Here is a 15021-nt window from a genome sequence, read left to right on the forward strand (position 1 = left end):
TTGGGAAACCTACATCAGAAGACCTTCAGCCCAATCGCCCAAGAATATCAACATTGTCCGCTAGAGGGCACCATCAGGACTTTAGGAGAAATAATAGCTTCATACTTCTTGCTCATTTATTGTTTTGCTGTGCCTGCGTGCACGTATCTTGTACCTAAGTTCTTGAAAATGGCAGCGTGACGTTGCCGAAATATAGAAATATATTAAAATTTATTTTTTTAATGTATATCCTAGTACGTTGTAATTTCCTGAAATAATATAGTGAAAATGCATAACCAACGTCTAAGCCTTTCCACCAGATTTTCTTTTATAATACAACGTTATATTCAGGTAATGACAATCAGGGATAAGAAGATGTAACTATAGTATTGAATACAAAATATGAGGCTAATCTTGAATGGCAAGCAATATCAAGTAGAGTGATGTGGACAAATATCAGAATGGGGAATTGACAATGAGACTTATTTGTGCCTATGGTCCCACAGAAGGTTCGGCTAAGGTAGAAGTGGAAGAATTTTTTGAGACTTTAGAGAAAGCAATTGACACAATGAAAAAGGGAAAGTTCGTCCTTGTTGGGGATCCAAATAGCAGAGCAGGAAATGATTGTCAGACATACAAAATAATAATAATGGCAAATACCTGTTGCTCAGGACATGGACTGGTTATTACTAACACAATTTTCTAACTTAAAAATGTGCACAAATTCACATAGAGAGAAGAGCCAAGGAAAAGTCTCATTGACTATGTTATTGTTGATTGTGATGTGTTTCCAACAGGCACAGGACACCAGAGTGTACAGAGGATTTCAAATTGGAAGTGATCACCATTTAGTCTTAAGCAGGATAAAATTAAATTTCATACTGAAAACAACATGTAAGAAAGTTTTGAAGCAAATAAAAGTTGAGCAGCTCTCAGATGTAAACTGCAGACTAAAGTACACAAAGATTATTCAAGAAAAGATGAGTTTGAGAACAGGAACCAAACCCTGGATAGTCAGTGGCAAATCATGAAGAAAATTAATCGATTCAGCCAGAGAGGCATGTGGTGAGGTTGTCTGCAAGGATAGAAAAATCAGAATCCAACCCATGGTGGACACAGGCAGTTAAAGAGTCAGTGAAGAAAAAGAAGAAAGCATATCAAAAGTTCTTGGCAAATAAGTGAGCTTGTGCCCTTAGAGTATACAGAAAAATGTAAAAAAGCTAAACACTGCATAAAACTAGCTAAACAAAAGTCATGGGAGGACTTTGGTAAGAACATAGAAAATAAATATCAAGACGGTGGCAAGATATTCTGGAGGTTGTTGAAGAAGCTCAGAAATGGAGGAAAAAGTGCTGTAAAAAGGAATTAGAGATGATAAAGGTGACATGAAAACAGGAGAAAAAGATATCCTTGATGTATTACTTCGAAAAATTGCTAAATGAAACAAGCAGTGATGACAGCACAGTAGTAAAAAACACTCAACAGACATGCAATCAGGAATACATATGAAAAGTCTGAAATGTGGAAAGGCAGCAGGAGTAGATGATATTCAACCAGAAATTCTCAAATATGGAGGTATAAAAGTCTTAGTGGCTGCACTGCATAGTTCAGCAAGCCTGGACAAAGGGACGAATTCTCGACGATTGGAGTAGAGCTCTCATAGTACCCATATATAAAAAAGGAAATAAAACTGAATGCAAGAATTACAGAGGTATTTCCCTACTGAGTGTTCCTGGTAAGATTTATGCCAGTATACTTGAGAAACAGTTGAGAGCGATTGTGGAAGGGAAAACTTGGTGAGTTGTCCCAGTCCTGAAAATAGTTCAGGTGCAAACTTTGTTTGCTTATACTTAGATAAAGGATTAAACCAAGTATATAATTTCTTGGTATCTTTCCGAGTGAAAAAACTTCCAACAACTAAATTAGCTTTATACAAGACAGTGTTCAAACCAATTTTAACTTGTGGATCTGAGAGCTTTGTGAGAAATAAAACACTTGACCAAAGACTACAGATAGGAATCCTGAGAAAGATTAGAAGGGTGAACAGATTGCATCAGTGGCAATGTCATATTAAAAACGAGGATATTAGAAAGAACTTAATAGTGTTAGCATCCAGGAATGTGTTAGCTGAACTAATCTCAGGTGGTATGGTCACTTAAACAGAATGAGAGGGGAAAGATTAGCAAAATAAGTGTTCGTTGTCAGGAAAAAGACCCAGAGGAAGACTAAGGTATAGGTGGATTGATACAATAAAAAGTGCCTTAGAAGAAAGAAATATAAGATCTGGTAATGTTGAAGTCTTGACAGGTAAGAGATTGATTTTGAGGAAAATTGTAGATAGGAAGTTAGTAATGGTGTAAGTTTTTCATGCCAAATTAACATCAAAAATAACCTGAGAACTTCAGCTGCCAGTGAACTTTATAATTGGTCAATTTCAGTTACAAAGAGGAAAGGTACACAAGTGTCGAACAACGTTAGTCAGCCTGAATCCGGGTGGGAGTGAAGTCTCAGCTGGTATGAACAAATCAATAAATTGAAGAAATATTGATGCATACAGTATTTCTTGAATTCAAAGTTTAATTAAAAGTTGGTTTGTGATTAACAACTCATTTTGTATATGAAAAATTCTCTATCCAAGAGTAAAAATCTCTCTCTATATTTTTTTTCTTATTTAAAGCATAGTCTGCGTAATCTAATTCATTATGACTATTAATTTAAGCTAACTTAATGTTTTGAAATTTAAACATTAATGCTGGACAGAGGTATTTGCATTTTTATAATTTCATTCTTTTCAGTATTTTAAATTTTTTTTTGTCTCCCATTATTATTTACATTTGTACATTTTCTCGTATTGTTTTATGTTCATGTTTGGTTCCTACTCCTTTGTTCTATTGTCAGTGTATGATTTCCCAGTTCTGCTTCCTTCCTTTTTGTTTGTTTTATTTTCCACCATTTCCTTTGTATTTTGCACAATTTCTTTTGTTGTATTTCCCACATTATGTATAGTTCCTGTCATACATAAATATTGTTCTGTTGTCAATGTAAGATTTCTTACCATTTCAATTGTCTGCTGATTGTGATGTTATTTGCTAGGAAATTCTACTCTCTATCATGAAGGTTTTGAGTTAATTAAACTTGCCAAGAAATCGTTTTCTTGTTTAATCTTTTATCCAAGTATAAGCAAAGTTTGTGCATGAAATGTCATCACAACCTGGCTCCATTATATAGAAACTGATGACTTTGCATCAATCGCCTTAATATTTCATAACACTTGGCACCATTTCAGAAGTGTATATTATTATGCCTTGTGAGAAGGGTCACTATCTAGACCAGTTTGACATTATTGAGGTACTGTTACTGTGGAAGTACCTCTCTCCAAAAACTAAGCAATCTAAAAGGATTGCTCCTAAAGTCATCAAACTACTTGGTAACAGGCAAAAACTTACCACCAAGCAGAACTGCTATACCACCCAGAATCATCCCAAAAATGAGCATTATAAATATTGAAGGGTTACCTCTCCAACAACTGAGTGATCTAGTAGATCATTCTAATTCTCACTGAGTGACCCAAAAAGGATCACTACTAAACTTGTCAAACTCATTAGTGGCTCAACTCAGTGACAGGCAGAAACCCACAACTGAGCAGAACTTCTCTGTTCCCCATGAAGTAAGCAAGCCCAAATATGAACATTATTAAATGTCATCTGTGGGAGTCAGACCCAGAAGAAATACCAAAGTTAATTATTAACTGTTCTTGCAAGATGGATTGATTGGACCTGTGGTCCTTTATCTTTTTATTGGATTTGCAATGAAATTTCTGGATTAAGGGATGTTATTGAGCACTTGGCTTGTCCATTGTAGGCTGTTGAGTACCAATGAATTTTTAACTGCTTATTCAGTATGGTTTTATGCAATATTGTCCTGATGTTTGTTTTAGTCTACTACTAGGTGGTAGACCATTACAGACTTAAATTTTATTGAGCCTTTGACTTGCCCATTTTGGGCTTCTTGCAGTGGGTTTTAAAGAACTTACCTGTTCAGTATGGTTTGGGGACATTTATGTTTTGCAGGCTCATGCTCACTGTAATTTACTGCTTGGCAGATTAGTCAGTTAGGGTGGATAGCAGCATTTACAAAGAATTTTGCAGCCTCTTCGCATAAGAAAGTTTTGATCTGTGGGATATCGGCTTCTCGGTGAAGCTGTATATATTTCTTTCCAACCATGGTATGCTAAATGCTATTTATGAACATTTGTTTTGGATTATCTGTAGTTTGCTAATGCTTGAATTAGCTATTTGACTTCATGTGAGTGAGCCATACATCAGAACAGCATCTTGTATAGCAGCAGTTTAAGTTCCATGCTTAGCCTGCTAAGGTGATTGAGTAATAGGTTTAGCTGCCCCATTGCGCTGTGTGCTTTTGAGCAGATGTGATTGATTTTAGTTGTGAAGGAAAGCCCTTTATCTAATGATGCCAAGAAGATGCCTAGTTGTGCTGCTGGTTGCCATAAAATGGGGCATATTCTCCGTGAACACCATTCTTCTTGTGAATAGTTCTGCAGTGCTATTGTCTGCATTAACGTCAGTTTGCCATTTTTTGAACTATAGTTCTAGTTGTGAGACTGTTTTACAATTTTTTGGTTGCCAATCTAGGTTGCAAGAAACAAACCATCATTGCAGTATCATCTGCATAAGGGCCGTTGTGATAGTAACTGTGCATTGGATATCAGCCACATAGATAGCAGGGAGCCATGGAGGGTGCTTGTTGTAATGTTGCATTCAGACAATCTAATTCCCTATAGCTTCACTCAATTTGTGATTAGTGAGGTAGGATTTGGTAAGTTTGACCAGTCCTAATGGGAATTTGGCCTGCAGAGATAGAATCTCATCATGCCATATTTTGTTGAATACTTCAGCATTATCTAGGAAGATCGCTCATGTGTGCTGCTTCCAGTTGACCCCTACGCTGATGTTTTCCATGACTGAGAACTTATTGTTCTATGGAGGTTGAATCCAGCTTGCTCATCAGGGATGTGATTTAATTCTTTAGTTATTATTATTTAGTCTTATTAGTATTATCCTCTAAGCTGTTTTTCCTAGGTAGTAAAGCAGGCTGATTGTGGTAATAGTTTTGGGAAGGTGTGCTTCAGGGAACACATAGTGTGTGTCTGTGTGTGTATCCATTGGGCAGGGAAACAGTGATATCTTAATATTACATTAATAATAGCAACAATGTCCATTATGATTTTATGTGGCAGGCATTTGATGATTTTGTTAGAAATCCCTTCTCTGGGACTGGTGCTTTCTTTTTCTTAAGTTTAGTGATTATTTCATGTACCTCAGCAGGTACATGAAATAGTTACTTTATGCTGTTCCTGCCCATTCCTTTGTGTTCTGTGCTCGATGTACCCCCCCCCCCCTCCCCCCAAGATTTCTACTCTATGGTAATGACTTATCAGCAGAAAGTCTCAAACTTTGCCTACTTGGCTAACAGATATTTGGTACTAGTTATTCTTTCTTTCAAGCAATAGCATGCATTGTAATTGTAGCAGTCAAAATTCTATATGCTATTGCATTCCATTTTACCTTGAATTACTCTTCCCACTTCAGTCTCCTTTTTTACTATTTCCAACAAAATGTTAATGCTTAGTCTTGAATCCCTAAAGTTGGTTCACAATAAATTAAATTTCTGCTGTGTAAAATACATTAGCAAAAACAAAGATTGATGTTCTTCAGTTAACATTTGAAAAAAAAAAAAAAAAAAAATATATATATATATATATACACAGGGTGTTCGGGATAAATTTGACATATTTATAATTAATTATATTTTTCCGTAAGTTACATGTATTAACACACACTTCTCTTCATTTAAAAGTTTGGACCCTTCTTCATTCATATACAAGATGTCAGAAAGGATGGATAGCTGGAACCCACCTGAATCATGGAAGAGAATAACTTGTATCATGATGATTCGTGCCCGCCATCAAAATAAGGATATTACGACTGCTGCCCAATGCTCCCTGAATACAGTAAAAACAATCAGGCATGAACTAGAGACTTGCAATGGTGACTACGAGGATGTAGCAAGAAGAAAGATCCCTAGCAGACGATCTGATTGCGTTCGTACAGCAGAATTCCTCGCAAATCTGCAGGAACAGGTGTTGAAGAACCCTGGCATTGGAATTCGGGCTTTGTTCGTGGAGTTGCTAACTGTAGTCAAGCCCTGGATAACAAGGGTAGCCAATGGTAGGCCGTATGTATGGCAGCAGGATTCGGCCCCTTGCCACACCTCTGGGAAAAGTCAAAAATGGTTGTCTGAAAATTTCTACGACTTCACCAGTCCAAATGTTTGGCCTCCAAACTCCCCAGACCTTAACCCCATGGATTATTTTGTATGGGGCGCAGTTGAAAAAGACACCAATCGCACTTCCAGTAATACAAAAGCCCAGTTAATGGATAAAATTAAAACAGTTTTTGCGGCCCTTCCCAGGGAGATAGCATCAGCTTGTTCGAGGTTCCGAAGCAGAATTGAAGCTGTGATCGATGCTAATGGTGGTTATTTTGAGTAAATCTTGTTGATAGTATTGTAATTAACTCTGCCTGTAATGTTTTTTTGTCAATTCATTAAATTTAATAGATACAAAGAAGATTTTCTTTTTCCTTACGAAACTGTCAAATTTATCCCGAACACCCTGTATAATGCTATGTATGAAATCATCAGATCAAAGGAATTTAGTCATTATTTAAGTCCTTAGATATTCAGAGTTTAAAATACTTCATAACTTCCAGCTACCAGTGCATGGGGGAGGAGAAAACAATTAAGCAACAATTGTGAAATGCTTTGGGGTGAAAGGAAATAATGATCCCACAATAGACCCACTAAAGCTTAGTGTGGCATAAGCTAAAGAAACCATCATTGCCATCTCCATATACACAGAGTGAGTGCCAGCGATTTCTTGATATTTATTTCTTAAAAATAAGGGGAGGGTTTCCTTTTACCAAAAATTTGCTATTAGCAAACTTCATGCAATAACAGTCCCTATGGATTTGCAGAGTCTCTTGCATAGCTGATTAGCTATTAGCAATGCTCTTTTTTTTTGTTGAAATAAATTAAAGATGCTAAGAAGTTATGTTCTTGGTTTCATCCTTTATCCAAGCATAAGCAAACAAAGTTGTGCATGAAGTCATTTCACAAGTGGGCTACTTGTACAATATATAGAGACTAATGACTTCATATCAGTTGCCTTAGTGGCTCTAAGGATAACTGTACATTATTCAAAGCATAGAGCTTTAACAATTTAAAATGAGATTTTTGGAATTGTACTGCTAATGCATGTTATTTACAAAGAAATATAGTAATGTTATATTTCTTGAAGTGGCTCGCATTAAAACTGCAGTGCAACATCATTTTTGAACTTGGAAATCAATTATAAATGCAACTTGAACTTTATTCTCACTAGAATACAGAACTAAATGAAAATACTTAAATGTGGGGAGAAGAGGGGAATAAGAAGATATGTAAATATGCATTTTTTTAAATTGAAATTTTAAACTTTTGAAATTAAATTTTATCTTTGTAAATATGCTAAATAGGCCTGCTTATTAAATAAATTTTTTAAAATTAATCAATACATTTCTCTTCCTGGAAAAGCTATGCCAACTTGCAAATATTAATCAAGACATTCATTTAATCCTAACTGCATCTTGTTTCATTATGGAATTTGTTCAAAATTCCATATATTTTTCACTTGACTTGCACATAACTGGCATGCAGTATTCATTTTATCCTGGTAAAATTGATTTGTTTATAAGTGCTTTATGCATTATGCATGATGCATAAAGCACTTATAATCCATTTTCCAGCTTTATCCATTCTGCAGGAAATTTTAATGGGTGTGTCTTTCTACCTAAGTTTAACTTTATCACATATAGGTGCACTACTTGTGGGTCCTCCTGGTACTGGAAAAACATTACTTGCTAGAGCAGTTGCTGGAGAAGCTCATGTTCCATTTTTTCATGCAGCTGGTCCTGAATTTGATGAGATTTTGGTTGGACAAGGAGCACGCAGAGTTAGAGATTTGTTTCGTAAGTAAAGTTTTATGGTTTATTTATTATATAAAATCTCATGTTAATGTTTTATTTTAATATAAACTTTTAATATGCATATATATATATATATATATATATATATATACACACACACACACTCGGATCTCTTTTTTATGTGGATTTGAAGTTATGCGGTATAGATACGCATACACCCACAGATACGAGACCTTTCGACACTTCTGCGCATGTCAACAGAAGGAGAATCCATTCCGATAATAGGATGCATTTCCCAAACTTTCCTACGACGGAACACTTAACAAATCCTGAAATTTTCATGGAACACCTTGGTTATTTTGTAATGTAATTAATAATTAATTGTTAATTTTACTGATTTTTATTATTAATTAATAATTGATCATTAATTATTAATTAATACTCAATTAAACATAAACATCATTAAATTAATTTCTGCTGATTTTCATTGACATATCCCATTCTGATCACCAAAAATTTATAATATTATAAGTACTTATGAGTGAATGCAGACTTTTTCTCCCATGTACTGATAGTTTTCCCTTCCTTTTGTACATCCTGGAGATTGCTTTGTAGGCTGGAGGTGGATGAATCAGTATCTGTTGTGTCACAAACAACTGCTATATTTACTGAATGGTTCAATAATTGCTTTGTACCAGAAGTGGAAACATATATAAAGCAAAAAGCTCTCGATTTTAAAGTTTTATTAATTGTTGAAAATGCACCAAATCATTTGCATTTAGAACATCCAGATGTGCAGGTAGTGTTTTTTCCACCCAATACAACAAGCATTATTCAGCCATTAGATCAAGGCATAATTGCTACTTTTAAAAAATATTACATTAAGCACACTTTTCAATTTATATTGGATAAACTAGAAATGAATCATTAACCATAACTGACGTTTGGAAAAAATTTTCTATTTGGACTGCTTAAATCATGTTGCATCTGCTATCACTGAAATAAGATCACAAACTTTAAATGCCTGCTGGAAAGCAACTTGGCCTGGAAGTGTTGCAAACAGTGTAACCATGCAAACATCTACATTATCAGCTGAAATCATTACTTTGGCACATGAAATTGGTGGAGAAGGTTTTGATACATTTAGTCAGAACGATGTAGACGAATTGCTTGTGGATAATGCCTTAAGTGACAATGATATTGGATATTGATTAACTTTAGATATCGTTGAAGATCCAGAAAACGATAGTGAAGCGGAAAAAAACCCTGTCCCTCTCACTGCAAATATAATTCGAGAAGGTCTTGAACTGTGCAATAAATTGGAAAATTATTTTCTTGTTAATGACACAAATTCTGAGCGAGCCTTTAAATTCCAATGTGAGCTGAAGAACTGTATGTCTGGATATCGCGAGCTGTATAAAAAATTAGTGAAATCATCATCGCAAAGTTTAATCACTGATTTACATTGTCAGAAGAAAAAAATCAGCACAGAACGAGGGTGAAGCTAATTCTGTTTGTGAAGAACTATTGCCTTTACCATACAGATCTGATGCGCTTACTATCTCTTCTGGTGATGAAAGTGATTTTGCACCAGTTCGCAAACAAAGTTTGCGAACTGGTGCAAAAGGCATTCTTATTTTCGTGAATTTTCATGAACTTTTTTATGCGATTTTAGGTTTATTTTAATTCATTGCTTCGGTTTTATGCGGTTTCTGAAAATTATGGAATGTATCCCTTATTTTTCAACATAAGTTAGGCTTTTTTGTGTGATTTTTTTATATGCGGTTTTCTGTGGAACGTATCTACCGCATAAAAAGAGACCCGACTGTACCTATAGCAGACTTAATCTTTATGCAGGATCTTAATAATAATGAGCTTGAAAACGTGTTATTAATTACATCATCATCAAATTCCTGCCATGTACCCTCAAGGGGTGTACAGGATATGATAGTACTACATGAAAAAATTACATCATTATTAATTTCCTATCTACAATTTTCCTCCAACTCAGTCTGTTACTTGTCAACACTCCAACATTATCAGATCTTATATTTCTATCGTCTAAGGCACTTTGTACCGTATCAATCCACCTATATCTTGGTCTTCCTCTGGGTCGTTTTGTAAGTGACCATGCTGTCGTGACGTTCTATTTTCGTGTTGTGTTCTAATCTGCCATCTTGTTTCAAGTCACTCTTATTAATAAAACAACTAATTGCAAATTGATCACCGATCCAAAAGTAGGGAAATTTATAATTATACTGCGCTACCCTATTTTTAGATTAGTCTATATAATGCAGTAGGATCGATTCTTAATTAAATTAGCAGTCTTCTTATTTAGGCCGAATTATTTACTATTCTACTTGGGGCACCCACAAGATCCGAATTTTTTTATGAACGGTGCAATAAAAGGGAATTCAGGCAAACAATATTTAGATTAACAAAATAAAACATTTAATATATGATATACAACAAATACAAGAATTCTACCTTTAAATGAAACAATACAATCAACTTAGTACATCTTGCTAAGTCACTCATGCCATTTCAATGTTCTAAACTTTCACATACAATTCACAGTTCCAAAATCACAAGCTTTCTTAACTCAAGTTAATAAAACAAAACTTCTTATTTAATCAGTCTCCACATATCTATCAGCTGTACTTAATGTTTAAAATTCACAGGAAGCACTAATCAAGGTAGACAATATTCCAAGCAATCTTATTCCGGACTTTGAACTTCGAAGATATGTTAATGTTAGAACAAACAAACAAGTATGACTACTCTTACCAGATACAATCTTCAATACATCAATTAATTGTGAGCACACTTATGAATTAACTTATTTACGTTAGCGGAACACATTAATAAAATTTCTCCAACGATTTAACTGAACTACTGTTAATTGCACTTCACTACTCTAAAAAAAACACATCAATAAGGCATTGATAATTCTCCTTGTTTACTTTTCTCAAACTAGTTAATTTTAATATAATTCTTCTCAGGGCAACATAGAATTAAGACGTAATCCTAGACTAACTGGAACTAATCAGAATTTTTCATTGAATGTCCAGTTCTTTATTTATCCGGTTACGGCATTAATTTTCCTTTACAACACAGCTGACTTCACTTGCAACTAAGTATATGGTTCACTATGTTTTGGCTCACTTCTAAACACTATTCTCATGAATTTCTGCCCTAGAGAACTTATAATTTTCTTCCACTTCCTTTGCTTGTATCCTACCTTCCTTTCTGCTCCGCAAAAACTTCCTCCCTTCTCTCTAATTAAAAATCTTCTAATTTTTTTTTTCTCCTTTCAGTCCGAAGGTCACGCTCTCTTCAACTCGTGCTTGTTTATTTCATGCGTCTCCATGACAACCAATGAATGCAAACATTTCGCTAATGTAATACAAAGCTCTACTATTACATAAGTGATTACATAACGTTAAATTTTACAAATAAGAATAAACAGAATATTTCAGCTACTTAATCAGCTTTTTCATTACGTATACAATTATTTAAAATAACACTTTTCGTTACTTTATATATATTTTTTAGTTATCATAAATTTCTACACATTATTATTATTTAATAAATTAATAGTAAGTTAAGTTTAGAATAAATATTTAAATAGTAATCCTTAACTAAGGAACAATAAATAATTTTTTTATACAAATCATGATTAATATATAATAAGCAATGTTAAATGTGAATGAAAAAAATAAATTACACAACATAGTTTCATTCACAATTTAACAATACCACCTGAGATTAGCTCTGCTAACGCATTCCTGGATGCTGACAATGTCAAGTTCTTTCCTAATATCCTCGTTTTTAATATGATACTGCCATTGATGCCATCTGTTCACGCCTATAATCTTTCTCAGGACTCTCATATCTGTGGTCTCTAGTCTTTGGTCAAGTGTTTTACTTCTGACCCAGCTCTCAGATCCATAAGTTAAAACTGGTTTGAACACTGTCTTGTATACAGCTAATTTAGTGTTCTGACTAATTTCTCTCTTATTCCATATGAATTTATTCAATTGACTTCCCACCATACCAGCTTTGCTGATTCTGTTGTTTATTTCTATATTTAATTTACCATCTTCAGTAAAAATCGTGCCTAAATAGCTGAAATGTTTTACTTGTTCCACAGGTTCTCCATTCACAACACAGTTGACATTTTCAATGATTCTGCCTATTTTCATTGTCTTTGTCTTTTTATTGCTGACCTTCATACCATATCTATTACAACAGCTATTCAATTTAGTCAGAGAATCTTGCAGACTTGTAGCGGATTTATTTAGAAGTATAACATCATCCACATAAAGCAAAGAGTTGACATTAACATCTCCAATTTTGATATCATGTTTAATACCACTTTCCTTCATAATGTGATCCATATAGATAATGAATAACAGAGTGGATAATGTACATCCTTGTCTCACACCAGATTTAACATTAAACCATCTTCCTGTACTTCCTTCAATTCTAACTGCTGACTTACAACTCAAATAAAGACTAAGTATTGCTTGATATAATGCCCCATTGACACCATATAACTGCAGCGTATTGAATAGCTTCTCTCTTGGCACCTTGTCATATGCCTTTTCCAGATCGACAACACTTAAATACAGATGTTTGTTATATTCCCATACTTTCTCGATTATTTGTCGTAAAGTGAAGATCTGATCCTGACAGCCTCTATTTGGCCTGAATCCAGCTTGTTCTTCACCAAGCTTTTCTTCCACAATTCTTCTCAACCGTTTCTCAAGTATATTTGCATAAATCTTGCCAGGACACGCAGTAGGGAAATACCTCTGTAATTCTCACATGCAATTTTATTTCCCTTTTTTATATATGGGTACTATGAGAACTCTACTCCAATCATCGGGAATTCGTCCCTCTGTCCAGGCTTTCTGAACTATGCAGTGCAGCCACTGTAAGACTCTTATACCACCATACTTCAGCATTTCTGGTCGAATATCATCTACTCCTGTTGCCTTTCTACATTTCAAGCCTTTGATGGCTTTTTCTACTTCAAGTATGGATATGTATTCCTGACTGCATGCCTGGTCAGTGTTTTTTACCACTGTGCTGTCATCACTGCTTGTTTCATTTAGCAGTTTTTCAAAGTAATTACTCCATACTTCAAGGATATCTTTTTCTCCCATTTTCATGTCACCTTTATCATCTCTAATTCCTTTTATAGCACTCTTTCCTCCATACTTAAGCTTCTTCAACAACCTCCAGAATATTTTGCCACCTTCTTGATATTTATTTTCTATATTCTTGCCAAAGTCCTCCCATGACTTTTGTTTAGCTAGTTTTACACAGTGTTTAGTATTCTTGCATTTGTCTCTATATTCTCTAAGAGCACAAGCTGACTTATTTGACAGGAACTTTTGGTACGCTTTCTTCTTTTCCTTCACTGCCTCTTTAACTTCCTGTGTCCACCAGCGAGTTCTGATTTTTTTTATCCTTACAGACAACCTCACGACATGCCTCTCTGGCAGAATCAATCAATGTTTTCTTCAGAGTTTGCCACTGAATCTCCAAGGTTTGATTCCTGTTCTCAAACTCTTTCATTTTTTCTTCAATAATCTTTGTGTATTTTAGTCTACAGCTCACATCTGAGAGCTGCTCAACTTTTATTCGCTTTAAAACTTTCTTACATGTTATTCTTTTCAATATGAAATTCAATTTTATCCTGCTCAAGACTAAATAGTGATCACTTCCAATTTCAAATTCTCTGTACGCTTTGGTGTCCTGCACCAGGGAGAAAACATCACTATCAACAATAACATAGTCAATGAGACTTTTCTTATTCCTAGCCTCTTCTCTCCATATGAAGTTGTGCACATTTTTATGTTGGAACATGGTGTTAGTAATAACCAGTCCATGTCCTGAGCAGAAATCCAACAGGTATTTGCCATTATTATTAGCTTTGCTCTTTTCTCCAAATTTTCCCAAAATATTTTTGTATGTCTCATAATCATTTCCTACTCTGCTATTTAGATCCCCAACAAGGACCAACTTTTCCTTTTTCATTGTGTCAGTTGCTTTTTCTAAAGCCTCAAAAAATTCCTCCACTTCTACCTTAGTAGAACCTTCTGTGGGACCATAAGCACAAATAAGTCTCATTGTCCAGTTCCCCATTCTCATATTTGCCCACATCACTCTACTTGAGACTGACTGCCATTCAAGTAGATTAGCCTCGTATTTTGTGTTGAATACTATGGCTACTCCTTTTCCTTGATTGTCATTGCCTGAATATAACATTTTGTATTTATTGCTCAGAAAGATCTCACCAGTTTTGGTCTTTTTTGTTTCAGTCACCCCTATTATGTCGATCTGGTACTTATCTAATATCTCAACTAGCTCCATTTCTTTGCGATTCAGGCTTCTTACGTTGATAGTACCGATCTTTAACTCTGGTGATGTTGAGTTGAGGTTTATTTTGAGATTTGTTCCAGTGGCTGACTTTTCGCTGTTCACCCTGGTTCCCTGGCGAAAACAACAGGGGCCTTGTTTAACCAGGCGACGCCCCAGCCGGCATGAAATTTTGTCATGTTGTACCATCATTCTATATTTTGGTTTAACCAATAAGAATACAATTTGGTCGGCTAAATCCCAAATTGCCAGCCCATCCTCGTCCGTTCAGTACCCAAGTAGATACCCAACAGGGTGCACCACCAGAAGGTGAGGATTGGACATTAGGTCAGAAGACCTGGTCGGTTCTCTGCATTCCTTTAAAGGCTATGTGGAGGTCTCCTCTCAGTTATACAGCTTTGACCCTTAAGCACCCCTATAATGTTGTATTAATTACATAGCATTTTTAATGAAGTGGTATACATAATTGGAGGTCCACTTATTTGGAGGCCTTGAAACATGCTTGAAAAAAAGTTTCTTGTTTGGTCTCTAGAGCAGGGTTTGTGGAATATGTAAAAAATAAAAATGTGAGATTTTCATTATGATGAACTCTAAAACTTGTTATTAA

General features: G+C 35.0%; 1 protein-coding gene across 4 annotated transcripts in view; it reads left to right on the forward strand.

Annotated features, from left to right (window-relative positions):
* YME1L (ATP-dependent zinc metalloprotease YME1L) overlaps positions 1-15021 on the forward strand; it is a 281286-nt gene that overhangs the window by 167223 nt on the left and 99042 nt on the right. For all 4 annotated transcript variants that reach the window (XM_090411850.1, XM_090411848.1, XM_090411851.1 and 1 more), the window contains exon 12: positions 7914-8066. In XM_090411850.1, coding sequence (XP_090267976.1) covers positions 7914-8066 — 153 coding nt within the window. The remainder of the gene's footprint in view (positions 1-7913; positions 8067-15021) is intronic.

This window comes from Typopeltis vanoorti, chromosome 22 (genome assembly GCF_054136105.1).
Source record: "Typopeltis vanoorti isolate ZY-2024b chromosome 22, IOZ_Tvanoo_1.0, whole genome shotgun sequence".
In the NCBI taxonomy this organism is placed as follows: Eukaryota; Metazoa; Arthropoda; class Arachnida; order Uropygi; family Thelyphonidae; genus Typopeltis; species Typopeltis vanoorti.